This window comes from Ooceraea biroi, chromosome 11, assembly GCF_003672135.1.
Source record: "Ooceraea biroi isolate clonal line C1 chromosome 11, Obir_v5.4, whole genome shotgun sequence".
Taxonomy (NCBI): domain Eukaryota; kingdom Metazoa; phylum Arthropoda; class Insecta; order Hymenoptera; family Formicidae; genus Ooceraea; species Ooceraea biroi.
The window spans coordinates 4,329,318-4,344,697 of record NC_039516.1 but is presented as its reverse complement, the minus strand read 5'-3'; the positions used below and the strand labels follow the sequence as shown (position 1 = coordinate 4,344,697).

The 15,380-nt window shown below is 45.9% G+C and overlaps 2 protein-coding genes across 3 annotated transcripts; one reads left to right on the top strand and one right to left on the bottom strand.

The window, feature by feature from the left end:
* LOC105282948 lies at window positions 1–10,512 on the top strand. The gene is made up of 3 exons (XM_020032850.2): window positions 1–5,497; window positions 7,625–7,785; window positions 9,061–10,512. The coding sequence occupies exons 1-3, from the start codon at window positions 4,588–4,590 to the stop codon at window positions 9,118–9,120; spliced, it is 1,131 nt and encodes a 376-aa protein (XP_019888409.1). The 5' UTR covers window positions 1–4,587; the 3' UTR covers window positions 9,121–10,512.
* A 140-nt stretch (window positions 10,513–10,652) lies between these two features.
* On the bottom strand, window positions 10,653–15,380 carry LOC105282949. 2 transcript variants are annotated; one of them, XM_026973533.1, is made up of 8 exons: window positions 15,119–15,380; window positions 14,322–14,405; window positions 14,131–14,179; window positions 13,960–14,044; window positions 13,619–13,747; window positions 13,359–13,538; window positions 13,100–13,269; window positions 10,653–12,990 (listed from the first exon to the last, which is right to left on the bottom strand). In XM_026973533.1, exons 1-8 carry the CDS (start codon window positions 15,224–15,226, stop codon window positions 10,874–10,876), a joined length of 2,922 nt encoding a protein of 973 aa, XP_026829334.1. In that variant the 5' UTR covers window positions 15,227–15,380; the 3' UTR covers window positions 10,653–10,873. The 2 variants fall into 2 exon arrangements, with proteins under 2 accessions (XP_026829334.1, XP_011343599.1); XM_011345297.3 differs by lacking the exon at window positions 15,119–15,380 and adding an exon at window positions 14,512–14,808.

Genomic DNA, 15,380 nt, shown 5'->3' with positions numbered 1-15,380 from the left:
TCGCCGCGCAGCGTGGGAGTTAGTTCTGGTGAGGGCGCCAGGCAGCTCACTCACCGAAGTAACCCACCGTCCCAACCCTTCGATCCTCCACATCCCTCGACCTTCGACCAACAAAGCAACCATCCACGGCCGCAACCTCCTCACCATTTCGATTCCGGTCGCCGTCGCTTTCCGTCTCACATCTTCGTAAGTCCCCGCGAGCGAGCGAGAGATCGCGAAACGGCCATCGAACGGCTCTCCACGCGAGGATCACCTCCAGTGCAGGCGCGTCGACGACAGCGAGGGGGTGCAGCAGCGAGAAACGGTGCTGTCGCGCGACGAGCTGACGAGGTCGGACGAGAGCAGAAAGTACGCATCGTGGGAGACCGAGCGAGGGAGACGACGAGAACCAAGGAGAAAGAGCGAAGGAAAGAGAAACAGCGAGGGTGAAACAGAGAGGGAGGATTTCTCGTCGCTCAATGGAACACCGGCCGGTCGAGATCGTTGGCGACGTCAGCACGGGAAGTCGGGCAATCGCGGGAAACAGCCTTTAACCTTTGAAATACCGAGCGCGATTATAGTCCGAGACTAGACATCATCGTAGAAGACGGGAGTTAGAGACCTAGTGAGAGAGTGGGTGAGCGAGAAAGGGAAAAAGAGAGGGTTGAGAAGAGATAGAGAGACCAGACACGGAAGGGGGTGTGTAAGCGCGCTGGAACGAATCATCAAGAGCAACCTGGAAAGAATCCTCGCGGCGCTCCGACCATCACCACTCCGTCGTACTGACCGTATTCAACCCCCGGCGTATAATTTTCGCGGTATATAATTCCAGATCTTGTGCGCGAGTCCGCACACACACGGCCGAGCGGGCGAGTAGCGAGCGAGCGAGCGCGCGCACGGTATCACACGCCCATGTATGAACGGCCATACGGAAGCGGAACACGCGCGGGTGAGCAACAAAAATGTCAGTGAATGAAACGCGTCTTGCCGTGTGTGACCGGACGACGTCGTACGTGGTATGATCTCACGGGGTGCTGCTACGTCGGGGCAAGCATAGTCTCCCTGTGGCGCGCGTCGATCGAGAAGGCGAGAGAAAGGGAGAGAAAGCGTGATGCACGTCGAGTGTCGCCTTTCGGAGCAGTAGCATCAGCCGGGAAACTTGCACGTCCGCTGAGGAGGGCGAAGCAGAAGCGAGAAGCGCGATCGTGTGCGAAGAGGACGGGACACCTTTTTCTTCGAGGGTGCAGGCAGCGAGGAGGAGAGACCTTACGATCGTAATCGCGAAATCATACGAGGGAAATAAAGAGCGGAGGCCGGGCGATAAACAGCGATACAGGGGCAACGGGACGAGGGGGAAGAGAGAAGAGGAAAGGTGGACAGGGGACAAGAAGAGGACGAAAGAGAGCGAAGGGTGAAGAGAAAGAGGGAGAAGGTTCAGGATCAGGGTGCGAGGCATCACGGAACGCCGCGCACGACGAACGCGGACGATCGAGGGAAGAGAGATCGAGAGACACAGGAGAGATCGGAGGAAAGCTCGGAGGAGAGGTCTCGGCGGACGCGCGGCGGCAAGAGAGATCGGGAGAGAGAAGCAAGTATTATCACGTAATGCCCCGCGTAATAACACTGCACCTCCTCTATCGATGAACCTCACGTAATCTCTGTCTGTGACTCCAAGGCGTCTCGCGCGCCCCTGACATCCTCACTACATACACACGTACATGTATATATGTATATATAATATGTACATGTATAAACGTGTACATATATAAATACGTATATATGTATATTGATGTACCTTTTTCTCTTGCCTTTGTTTTACACCCACCGTGTGTTACCTCTGTCGCAATACACGCTCGCGCGATACCGCCTTCCCGCGTCTCGCACCGACAAACGCGCACCGCTCTGCCACGGCCAAGCCTTTGCTTTTTGAACGTTTTTCGGGGCACCTGTTGATATGACCGACCTACATATCGCACCACTATCCGCATTATGTCACCCCGTCATCGCCCGCCCGCTCAAATCATCAAATCCGATGTCGAATCCACTCGGGGGGCTCTCCGGGCTACTCGGAAATCCTCACGTCCGGCGTGTTGGTTGCGCTCGCGCGAGTAACGTTGCGACAACGTTGTTGGTCATTCGAGACGGTTGTCATACGTGGCGATGGAATCGTGCACGCGCGATGAGAGGGTTTCCGCGATTCCATACGATCTTCATGACCGAAATCGTATCGAGATGACATTTGTTTTTTCTTTCGTTTCGTGTCTTGGAGAATCCATCGCGCGGTCGTCACGAATGGCCTCGGTTGTCTGGTACGCGACGTAGAATTGCGTGACGCTGATAAGTTCGTCCTCGAAATACATCGGAATGACCTGAAAAATGGATGACAACGTTTAATCGCATCTCCAGCGTAGCATCGGTTTTTTTAGAAAAAAATTAGGAAAGAATTAAATTAAAACAGAATTTGCAAGCTCGCGTTTGCGTCTCGAGCTTAACACGTTAAGTGCATCGGGACACCTGCCGCATTCTTCGGATAAATTTTAGAATCGCCCAGCTGCATGCGAGCTCGGCTTACGCGCGATAGTATTTCTCGACGGGATCTAGAACGAATACTTGGATGATAGGTAGTCCGAGTAAGGTTTTTTGACATCCGAGAGTCCACTGCGCAGCTCGATCGATCTTCTTTCGGAAATTGCTGCAAGCACAGATGCATATATAAAAACAAAAAAAGTTTTGTGCGTGAAAAATATGGCGCAAGCAAATAAAGCGAAAATTTCCGAAGAAGGGACGCGCAGAAGGGAACACCCCTTACGTCGCCAACACCCCATAAATTTCGTGACGCTACGCGATCCTGAGAACGGTTCTGTGCGCTTCGACGAAAACGCCGTCCTAGAGTCACGTTCGCGGCTTATCTCGTGGAGATTATGCGCACGATCGTGGAGTTCTCGCGGGGCGAAATTCAGGTAGATTTGCGGATTTGCAAGCGGTCGCGTCGCGCAACGATCGCCCACGATCATTACCGCAATCGCAATCGCCGCTGGCGTCGTTGGGTCCGTTTCCGGGTTGAGGAAACGAACGACGTACGCGGGATACGTTCGATACGTGAGGAGACGCAGGGAGATAGGGACGTAAGACGGAGAGGAGGAATGGATAAGAGGGGGTGGGCAGAGCGAGAGAAAGCGAGAGAGCAAACCGAGAGAGGATGGCAAGAGTGGAAAGGTAAGCGGATGAGGAGACGACGCCGTGGGAGAGGCCTCCCTCGCGGGGACATGGTGTAGCTTTTCCATTGTGGCGCGCGAGAAACGATCGCGAGCGTTTTAACATCGGTGGGCGCATCGATTGGTTTAAATGTTGTGTCCACACTCTCGAGCACCTTTACGCATCTATGAGCACGCACGATGAGCACCTCCGATTACCACCTCCACACGTCGCAGCACTCTGTTGAATATATCCTGAGAAAAACCAAAAAAAATTAAAAATATATATATCAGAGAAAAAAAAATACCACCACCACTACCACCACCACAAATCTTTTTGTGTTCCTGGCACTCGCGGTTGTAGGGTACTCGCACGTTTATTCTCTACTAACGACCTGATTTCAGGACGGTCGGTACAGGACGTGTGCGCTTTATCACGAGGGGGAAAGCCCAAGGTCGCGGCTACTATCATGGACTGCCGAAAGTGAAGCGTATCGATTAGAGGAGCGAGCATAACGCAATCAAATGTCAAACGTGATACACCGTGCGCTCGAGTTGGCGACTTATCCCCGATAGAGACAGAAAGAGTGAGGACGGGAGTGAGGACGGGAGAGATAGAGAGATAGACGGATAAATCGAGAGAGGGTGAGAGAGAGAGGGCAGTATCTGCGACAGACCCGTGATCCCGAGCACCGAGGACATGCGAGGGGGATCGCAATTGGTACAGTCGCACGCGTAGCACCGTTGCGTTTTCTATATGCAATAATCGTCTGCGACTGCGTCGAGACGCGCATCACCGCGCGTGATTTTTTATCAGGCTTATCATCCTCGGTCTCCTCTTCTTCGCCCTCAATCGACCGCCCCCGTACCTCCCGCCCACCTTGCACACGCATACACGCATACACACAGGTAACATATACGCATGCACACACACACGCACACGCGTACACGCGCCAGGACACGCTCCATCCTCAGTTTCCCCGTGTCACCGCGAGTTCAAACGAAAAGTCGGCCTAACCCAGAGTCGCTACAGACGTGCCTTTAGACTGGCAGTGAGTAGTAAGCAGCTATAGGAGGGAACGAGGAGACAAGAGAACAAAATTAAGCAGAAGCACATCGTTGCTGTTCATGTAGGTCAATTATAACACCACGCCCAGCCGTGTAAACGAGTGCGACTAAAGTGGTGGTAGAGAAAGAAGAAACAGAGAGATATATGCATAGATATATATATAGATATATATATAGAAAGAGAAACAGATAGAAAACGCTAGAAAGAGTGAAAACGAAAAAGGGTGAGAGACAGAGGAAAAGAGAAAGAGAGAGAGAGAGAAAGAAAAACAGAAAGAAGTAGAGAGAGAGAGAGAGAAGGAGAGAAATATAGAGGAGGACAACTTAAACGTTAACGATTCGTAAAATGGCGGTTTGCATGTTCTGGCTTCTCACGTACGTGGGACAGGGCTTGGACCTGGCGGTGGGCAATCGACCCGTGATCATACAGGTGCAAGGCGCACAGGGACTTGACTATCGACACGGAAGCGGCGGCATTAGGAAGAAGAGCGAGCTGAACTCGGTAGGCAGCAACCTGTTGCACTTCAGGATATACCCATCTGATGGCGCCCACCGGGACGACCTGTCGAATTGGCTGGTCCTCAATGACGAGCCGCGGATATCCTCGTGGTCGCCCGCGGGCATGCTGATCGACGACATCGTCAAGGAGCCGCGGGAGCTGCCGAACGTGTTCTTCGGCCTGGCGCCACCCGCCGTCCTACCGAACGTTCTCCATTCCGAGCACGCTGCATCGCAGCACCAGCACGTCGCCGAGCCCTACATGCACGACGAGGGCAACTCGTTGACGTCCAGTGGCCGGCAGTCCCATCAGCGCACGAGGAAGCGGCGCCTGGGCTGCAGACATCCGCGGGGACCGCTTGGTCTGCCGATACTGGTGTGCGACGGGAAGACCGCCAATGTCCTTCAGGAACCCAGACAATCCAATTACGACGATCACTACGCAGAGCAGAGACTCAACACCGCGACTAGCACGAAGACTGATCTCGCGCGCGCTGAAGCCGGCAGCCCCCATAATCCACCCCCGAACAGCGGCTTCGGCCCGCGAGGCCTCGTCTACGAAACAAGCAAGCTACCCGGAAGCAAGCGGAATCAGATAGTGGTCGGACGGCGTTCGATCGACGCGCAGGGAGAGTCCCCGGGACATCAGGCTCAAGCGTCCTCGGCGTCCTCGGCGTCTTCGGCCGGCGCGAGCATCGCCTCGCAGCTCATGCTGAGGTCCATCCGGGGCAGCATACAGTACGACGTGCCGCAAATCGGTAAGCGATATAAGTGTCGCCCTAGATTGTATCCCAGACATCCTTGGCAAACAGTTTGACGTAGCACGGCGACTCACGAAATCGTTCAAGGCTGAAGATATTCGATAAATTATTTATAGTATTATTTTTTATTTTATTTATGTATTACTTATGTATTATTCATATCCTGCTGATGATAGAATTAATCTCTCTTCTTCTTTATCTCGTGTCAAGATTCTGAATATTGAAGCGTTTGATCAATTTTGTGAATATCTGCAAAAGACAAAAGTTTGATTATCATTTGCGAAAAATCAGATGGATTCGTTTTGGAAACGTCAATATCTTAATTTGCTCTAAATACTCTAAACGATATGCATGAATGTTCAATTATGATAATGCGTGCAAATATACTTCTTTTTTAAGAACACACTTCAACTTTGGTAATAATTAACTCTAAAGTTTTTCGCGCAACTTTCTGATAAAAAATGGATGAATTAAAACAGATTGAAAAAAGTTTCATTTCTATGGAAAATTGAACAAGTAACAAGTAGAACAAGTTTTATAATTATTTCAAACCTTGCTTTATTCGATTTTATTTCTAAGATTACAATTACTTGCTAATGGAACTAAATGTTAAAGTTAGTTAAGATGTTAAGTAAGAAAAACTCCTTTTTAGTATATTTGAGTTTCGAGCAAAATTTATTAATTGGATTTATTTTAATTCTTAATTATTCCTCGGTTTTTTTTCTAAGAAGTAAAATAGATAGATTCTTTTTAATCCGTTTGTTCCTTACGTTATCTAGAAAACAATAATTATATTTTTTGAGAATTTTTAAGATACTTAAGAAACTCCGAGAGCGCAATACTGAAATTACATGTGCGCATTATTTCAAAAATTACTCCTTCTGCGTTTATAGAAAACGCAAAAGATTACTTCATAATGAAATGTGGGCTAAACAATGCGAGTATCTCCCGATGCAAATACGCGATATGAGTTACATGGGTGTGAAGGTCTATAAATCCAAATGAAAAGTGTCGTCCGCAAAAATGTAGACAAAGCGCTTTTGCAAATAAAGAAAAAGTAACGGAACGTTGTCGCACCGTGCGTGTGTGCTGTCCGTCGTCCCTCCCAAATTTATTGATCGAGGAGAACGCTGACGGCGAATCCACGACAAGAGGATGACATGGAATACTGCATAGCAGTAAATATCTTTCGGTATTACATATATACGCTATATTGAGGATTGCCATTTAAGAAACGTGAAAATGTAGAATACGAAAAAGCTTTCTATTGAAAACTTTTCTTATCTCTTTTTTTTTAAATAGAGGTAGATATCTCCTGGAAAAAGAAAAATTTTATAAAAATGCACGTTGGAGGGTGTGAAAGAGCGTTGTTTTACCGTTCATTTTATTAGATCATGATATTTAAAGTGTCTGATAAGTCATGACGCACAAAATGTTAAGTGATTATTTTGTTATCGCGATATAATCGTAATACCAAAAGCTTGATACGTAAATTTACACATGTTGATCCACATCTGTGTCGCACGCGTACGTTTGGGGAGCGGGCGAGAGGTGTTACACCTATATATTTATCGTTCAAAGAGTCTCATTCGACGCTTTGAATGGGATCTTTGCAGCGACACAGAGGATCCGGTAATTACATTTACCGAATGCGCGCTGACCACACAGGTCTTTGAAATGCACTCCACGTTGGTGCAAATAACAAACAGTCAACTACATCCAATAGAGAATGTATAGTAAGGAAATGCGCGCGAAATACGTGCTGAAATAGAGCCCTAAAGCATTACAATATGCGACACAGCCGTCTATCAACACCGATTAAATCACGATAAAACGGGAAACTATACGGTTAATACACATCTAATATATCTTAATAATAATTTAGATATATTAAGATAATATATCTAAATTACTATTTTAAATAAAAAATAATCAAACAAATTTGAAAATTTTCGAGAATGGAAATTCGCAAGGGAGTACCTTTGAAACTAAGAAAACTTGTCTTTCTTATGCTTTCCTCTAGCAACTGGGTAACATATTTACATAATACATCTACATTGTGTGCGGAATAATGTGAGCGCTTGCAAATGGAGTGAAGAAGGATTCTTTCAATCTTATTTATAGAATGTCCAGTCTCCGAAGATGGAATGGAAAGATTCGCTTGCCCGACTGCGGACAGGATGGGTAGATATCATTGCATCGACGATCACGTCCTGTGCGACGGCTTTCTAGACTGTCCCTCAGGCGAGGACGAGGATAGGCAAGCCTGCATGTTTTTCAAAACCGTAAGTAGAATAGACATTGATTTCCTTTTACTTCGTGTTTCCGTTGAGTGCGTATTTCGATTATTGAATTCTAAGCCTTTCTGGAAAAGAAAATTTCCTTTTTACTAGAAGCAACAAGTAAAAAAGTGATATTTCTTTCACCTAAATTGACGGTATCGTACAATTGCGTTCTTATCACCTATAGAGTACTCGGAAAATGTTAATAAATTCTGTAGCTGTCGTGTCTCTCAATCAATAGTATCTAAATAAATTTTGAAAGTTTGTACGTGCGAAAGCGTCACTTAAATTTTCATGTGATCATCAAGGATAAAATATGCAGCACACACATTTCAAATTCCCTGTAAAATGCTTTTGAGCTTTTGAGGTGGCCCTCGTGCTAAAGAAAACGTAGGCGTGTGTTGTGCCAACCGTGGATGTAATATCGGGAGCCAGTTTCCTAACTCGCCAGTAGTATTTTCCGGGGCTTTGAAGACCAAGGAAAATATGGGAAACGCAATCTTTTCGACAATTTGCACACTATTTGCTCGCGCATGTGAGAAAATAACGACAGACACCGGTACATGCGGTTTTTCTTTATCAGTGTCCCCGCAGCGAGAGGGAATGTTATCAGGGGCAGAAACGGGTGGAGATCCAGATAAATTGATATCATTGACGTCCTTTCAATAAACGTAATTATATTACATGCTATCTTTGCGGTTTCTTGGTAGCTGAACTTTTCCTCCCGACATTTCCGCTCTGAGGCGAATTGAACTTAAATTCATCAAAGAATCTCGTAAAAGGTTGATCCGTTTATCCCGCAACATCCCGCACACGGACTTAGCTAATCTTATCGAAAAAAGCTATTGTCCATTTTGCTCTTATTGTACATTAAAAAATAAAACCGACAAGAAGAATACTGGATATTCTCAATGACCTGTGGCCTTTTTATATCGCAAATTGAATATAAAACTCGGCTTCGCCTGCGAAGTTTATCTCATGAAAATGTAGCTGAGAGTGAACTCTCGGCTTTCTGCAGACTCGTTCGGTTGCACGTTATTTATGTAATAAACGCGAGATTCCATTCAATAAGGCTGCCAAGAACCCCGTCAAGTATCCGCTGTATGCTTCAATTGTTAATTGCAAATTAATTACAGTCATTATACACAAACTGCGTGGGGGAAAGAGGGGTGAACCGTCGTTCGCTCTTGTCGATGACGTCCGCAGAAGGGTCGCGCTTCCCCTTTCCGCGAACGTCAACTCGACAAATGATTATAATCGCATTCTCATGTGTTTCAGACGAAAGCGCATCTGGACGTATTAGCGGACGCCATCCTGCGATGGGCGAGAGGACGCTAATTCCTTCTTTGTTGACGATGAACCTCCAACCTGTACATAAAATCACAAGTCTGATACGTCTACTTCTTTATATATATTCATCGATATATCTTTTTCTCCTACATTGATCTATTTTCCGGCAACTGTTTTCTCTCTATGTTCAGCACATAGAGACGTTCACATTGAAATCAAACTCAGGGGAATGTTAAGATGAACCGTTTCTCTCTCTCTCTCAATTTCCTTCCTTCCTTCCTTCCTTCCTTCCGTCCTTCCTCCATCTCTCTTTCCCTGTTTCCCTTTCGTTCTCTTCGTCTCTCTTTCCCAGAAGAGAATATGCCCACTCGACTTAATCTCCGAGGGGTCACGGCATGGTTCTAACTACACTAAAAAAATCGGTTAGCAAGGTCTATCGTATAACCAAGATATCCTCACGTAAAGTACAAATTAAGGTGTCCGACTTTTAGGATGTTATAAATAAAGTTCGTAAGAGAGTTATGGCATTTTGACGCGCCGCCACGCGCGGCGCGACGAGAAGAGTACCCGCGCGACTCGGATATATATTGTTTCAGTTCTATAAGCATCTACCAGCTATACCACAGATGATGTATTACGATTTCATATTGAGCGATTTCCGCGAGATCATACTAACTCTTTAACGACTTTATTTTGGTACAATAAAGTAATTTTGAAGACTGAGAACTATCTACTTCATTCCCAGAGAGTAAACTCACGCGGCTTCGCCGGTCGCGCCGATCCGATAGGGACGAACGAACGTATCGTCTGGCAAGGAACGGGCACGTGTACCTAGAGACTTCCTCCTAGAGTACTTCCTAAGATTGTAAAAGGGATACAGAAAAAAGAAAAGAAAAGAGAGAAATGTACTCGCGTTTAATCAAACCGCTCCGCGAAACGTGCGACGCGTAAGCGAGCGACAATGGAATCAACGTCGATCCGGTTTTCTTGGTATCGCGTACTTCTGGTATCACGAAGAGACGTCTCCTTCGCCTTGTGCACGCTCTATGTTGTCGTCAATATCTCTAAGCATTCATTTCGAATTCAATGGAAAGCATGTTCGCGCGAATAAAATAAGAATGCAGAGCGATCGCTTTCAGCAGAACGAATCTCGTTGAAGATGAATTTTGCGCTTCACCGAACCCGCTCCAAAGTAATCGAGTTAGGAGGCGATTTAGGAGGATTCATTAGGGAGTAATTCGCTGCCGTTATACTTTGCGTTCTGCGATCTTTATTTACAGGCCTCTCTATCACACATACTGAAAAAAAAAGAATTCACATAAATATATGTATTGACATTGTGCTGTGAGATTGACGCAAACTGAATTTCTCCTATGTTAAATATTCGATGTCCAAGAATTATGACTTAAACGGTAACATAATAATACATATATGTTCCAAGTATCACCGGCAGTTTTGTACTTTCACTTTCCATACCAAAAATCAAACGGCCGTTATTGGTTCAGCGAACACTCGCTGCTCTGGAAAGAAGATACTTTGTGCTCTGTATTTAGAGACGGAAAAAAAAGCGACAGCCAAGAATCAGACAATGATCGCAACGTTTTTATTTATTCATTATGCATTTACAGAAACGTGTCGTTCTGTTATCGGGGATTCCCTAGTCTCCGATTCAGTCAACAAAATGAATTATAACGTAAGTAGTAATCATAATCCTCGTACAATATAATAGTATAATCGATACATTGTTATATAATCCGTACAGTCACGCCGATATGCACGAAGATGCATCCATGTATTCCAGTTACAAATGCGAGGGATGCCGAATATTGGGCCAAGGGTCGAACATGTTGTAATCCGGCTGCTCTATAAAGTTATATACGCCATCGTCGTACGGCGTGCGATCGTCGGGCCGCGGCTGACTCGTCCGCAGTGGTACCGCTTCCGGCGGGCAGTTATAACGCGACTGGGTGTTCGAGAGCATGGTGTTTGAGTTGCGATTGCACACGGGTATCTTCTCGGTCCCCGAGTCCACCGAGTACATGGGTACCTTCTTGCTCACTGACCCCTTCATCACAGTCATGTACTTTACGGGCTGAGTGATCCGTTGCTGCATGATGTGCGGTCTACGATCGATTGGTTTCGGCCTGGTCGCGTACTTGCTGTATTCCGACGACGATAGCGGCGCGTTTGGCATACCGCTGTACGAATTAACCGAATTATCCGTGCTATTGTTATAGCTCTCCATGCCGTACAAGGGCTCGGATCGTGGCACGGCTGCAACGCGTGGGCGGTACGACGCAGATGGTAGGTACAAGTAAGCGTACTCCGTCTCTGGTTCTGGTAAACTTACCTTGTCAAACCTCTCCTCGCTCTGTATCTCCACCTCCCTGGATCTCTTTTCCATTCGTTCTGCGTTGTGCGAGGAGCTCAACGTTGGCGCCGCTCCGTCGTCGAAAAATACATCTTGTTCGCGATCGCGCTCCCTGCCTCTCAAAATATCCCTCGGCCCCCAAAATATCTCGGCACTGTCGTTGTTTTTACACGAGTGTAACCTGGACTGGACTGGAGGACGCTGCTCCACTGGCTGTACGTCAAAATTATAGTAACTTTCATTTTTCATCGAGTAGTCAATCGGTTCATCGTACGGAGAGACGTTACGGAGAGACGTTACGGAGAGACGTGGATTTATAGAGGGCCTTGTGAAATTCCGTGAGGCTTCTTGCGGTTCAGCCGGCGGATCCGTGGCGTGCGTACTCGTGCGAAACGAGGGTTCGGTATTCCATAATCGGCACGAACTTCTATCGACTCGGCAAGAGTCCCGTTTTTTGTCCGGTTCGTGGGAACGCAGATTTATCTCGAACTTCTTCTGGTGCTCCTGTGCGTCCCTCATTCTCGTCGAGTCGATCCGAGGTTCCGGCAGAGTTGATTGATTGGACGGCACGTTCATCATGTTGGATGTAAGAGTGCTGCACCTATTTGCGTATTCCATGACAATATTTGGGTTTCCCAGTAGTTTGAATAATTCCTTGCGATTAACCTTTGTCTTCACAGGATGACCGACTCTGTTGGCGACTACATTTTTATTATTATTTTGGCAAATCACAGATACGCGTCTGGCATTCTTCGCGTTACTCTTGTCAGCCGTTTGCACGTAGCGCCCTTGAACTACATCATTCGGCACGTAGTAGGAAACAGGCGATTTTTCACGAGGAGGATCCTTCGCTATATATCTCTCCGCAAGTGGCACAGGCTCATAGAATGATGAATTCGAGTGCTTCCTATCAACAACATAGACATTAGCAGCAGCAGCATCGTCAGTATAAATAACATTAACATTCTCAACGTTAATCGGCGAATCATCGCTGTAAATATTATCCGTATGATCTCTCCCAGGAAGATCGGCATAAATTGGCTCTTTCGGACAGCCGAAGCGAGTATTCGAGTAATAAGGTTCATTCTCGTTCACGAGCTCGTAATTTACCGGCTTCGGAAGTTGATAAACGTCCGTGGAACGCTGCGGAAATTGATTGTCGCTAGCCTCGTATAAGTTGATCATAACAGAATCACTCGTGGTACGTGTCGCGAGAGGCTTCTGTAAACGAGATGGAGGACCGTAAAATATTATATCGCCGTCTCTTCTAGACTCACCGTCTCTTCTAGACTCTTTATTCTCCGTCAAGCGACATTTGAGATTTTTTCGCGGTGGTTTTTTAATTTCGCGTGCGATCGTATAATCAACAGATTTAGGACCCTCATATTTGGTAGATGACGACTGCGAAGTGCTGAACGTGCAAGCTTGATACTCCATCGATTCCATGTGTGACGGCGCCTGGTGGTTATTGTCCTCACACGGAATTTCTACACGCAAAGATTCAACGTAAGATTCCCTCACTTTGTTGAGCGTGTTCACAGTAGGATCTGAAATAATAGACAGTAACAATAACAATTAATTAACAAGCGTTGAATGCTTAAAGATACTCAAAGATATTTAAAAGACGAAATGCAAAAATATTCTGTAGTCTGATACCTGGTATCCCTAGTAAACTATCCTGTTCGTCCTCTTTAAACTTTTTATCAGCACTTTTGCAAAACTTCATGTAGTGCAGCAGATCACGCCAGTATTCATTATTTTCTCCATCTTTCTTCGCTAACCGTTCTATCATCTTCTCCATTATAACATCGGCAGCATCTGAATATCTGAAACAAATATTCCATTTTGCACAGTAAAGCATTTGATTTCTTTCTTGTCAAGCATTGTAAGCGTGACGTAGCATAGTTACACTTACTGTGCAATATCAGAACTCAGTTCCGCACGACCCTTATCGTTCAGAACTAATCTGTGCCTACATACATCCTCCTTCGGAGCAGCGAATTTACACTCGCTATTAAGATCCAGTTTGGCAAGTTTCTCCCAGTTCCTCAAAATCTCCTCGACCCTCTCTTTACACTGTTGTCCCAAATTCTCACTGCAATATCAATCAGCAATGTAAAATAAACTTTAGTAAAATGCACAATTTCGATTATAATTTAGGTGCCACGAAAATACCTTTCTCTCTTCCCCAAAACAGGGCTTTGTTCGTAGGTATATGCCCATTCCTCATTGCTGTTCTTGTCAATATCTTTACTTGACGACTGCTTAGTAGCGTCATTGTATGCCGCCACCTCTATATCACATCTGCGAAACAAAATGCACACGTGGGAAATTTGCAAATTAAGATTTTAATTCTTGCGAACAAAGCGTTACAACTTGGATAGATGCAACGGAAGGATGCCCTTCTTTCTTCCCCGAAAAGCTTTGTTCGAGTTTGTTATATACATGTATATATGAATTTGTGGTCTGTTTGTCATAAATATATATAAAGAAATTCAGATTAATAATGCACTTACTCCAAATCTGAAGAATCGCCATTGAGAAGTTTCAGTGCATCCGCGTCTAGGCGTGCTTTATCCAGTGAATCATTCGACATCTTTGCTGTAAATATCACGGTCGTTAATACTTATTACGTGTGCTACACTTAGTACGTAAGCACATTTTGAAACATTTCAAGATAAAAGTACCTTTTCGAATGTCTTTGCTCTTGGCACCGTTCCTGTATATACCAGCAGCCTGAAACAACAAAACATAAAGAAAGTTAACCTCCAAATCTGAGCTACGTGATCTATTTCCGCAATCTAGATATAGATTTGTGGAAATATGTGGAGCTACGAAATATCAAGGTAAATATTTAAAGTTAATCAATGATGCATACGAGTTTGGGCAGAAGCCTGCTGCAAATTTTTGCTTTTGCTTGGCCCTGGCATCTTCGTTCACCATCGCCATTCTTTCCCACATCCTACAAAATTGGCATTTCAGTATCGCGCATAAATACCATCAGAATAATATCACTAACTAAAAACTATCGCTAATTAAAACCAGATTAAAGATCATTCGCAAATTACAATTCTCTCGGTCGCTCGTACGGTTTATTATAATTTATCCGTGAGTTTCGCAGGAGCGGCACGCTATCGTGCGATCGCAGCTTTCGGTCAATCGTCTCTAATGAAATATAATGCATGTCAATGATCTCCGCAGAATATCACTCGATAAAATTAACGAACACAACGCGAGAGTACAAGCACGTGCCCACGCGGTAGACGGAGTACCTAACCTAACCACCGTGGCCAATGGCCAGTGGGCCAGTGGCCATTGACAGATGAGTGAATGAGTCACGTGGTTGTCCGCACCGCCGATATCAATGCGATATTTCTCAAGGTGCATCGACGAACGCTAATAATTGGACGACGCGAGTCTCAGCACTCCGCGAAAATATTAAATTAATTATGCGCTTCCGAATATCGGCACGGTGTTCATCGCGGTATCACGCGCCACGTGGTGCAACTCGTATAACGTCCTCCCAACGGATGCACTACGCGATGATACGTAAGTGGAACGAATGCGATTCAAGTTGCACTCGATGCAGGCACGCGGCGAATCAAGGTTAATTCTAAGAGTCGCGAGGTCGCGTTTCGATAATTGCAAAGACAAGTGCGTTCACGAAAAACACACCAACGTCCTCTTAGCCTTCAGCATCTTTGAATGGATCCTGTCGAGGTCCTTTTTCCGTCGTTTCCGCTTCGGATTCGGCGTTCCATCTCTGTTAGTTGATTTCTGCATTACCTTACTTCGCGGGAACCTTGTTATTATTCTCTTTTTCTCCCTTTTCCGCCTGTTTTCAGCTTCTCCTTCGGCCCTCTCCTCTCGTCTTGATCGCGTTTATCTCACGTTGACACTACGAGTAGCTCCAATGCGCATCAACGGTCGCTGAGGG

Bases quoted from the DNA above. Each gene is read 5' to 3' on its own strand.
- LOC105282948 (XM_020032850.2), top strand. From the start codon at position 4,588: ATGGCGGTTTGCATGTTCTGGCTTCTCACGTACGTGGGACAGGGCTTG. The intron at 5,498-7,624 runs GTAAGCGATATA...TCTTATTTATAG, and splicing joins GTACGACGTGCCGCAAATCG to AATGTCCAGTCTCCGAAGAT. The intron at 7,786-9,060 runs GTAAGTAGAATA...CATGTGTTTCAG, and splicing joins CCTGCATGTTTTTCAAAACC to ACGAAAGCGCATCTGGACGT.
- LOC105282949 (XM_026973533.1), bottom strand. From the start codon at position 15,226: ATGCAGAAATCAACTAACAGAGATGGAACGCCGAATCCGAAGCGGAAA. The intron at 14,180-14,321 runs GTATGCATCATT...TTGTTGTTTCAG, and splicing joins GCAGGCTTCTGCCCAAACTC to GCTGCTGGTATATACAGGAA. The intron at 13,748-13,959 runs GTAAGTGCATTA...TTTGTTTCGCAG, and splicing joins GGCGATTCTTCAGATTTGGA to ATGTGATATAGAGGTGGCGG.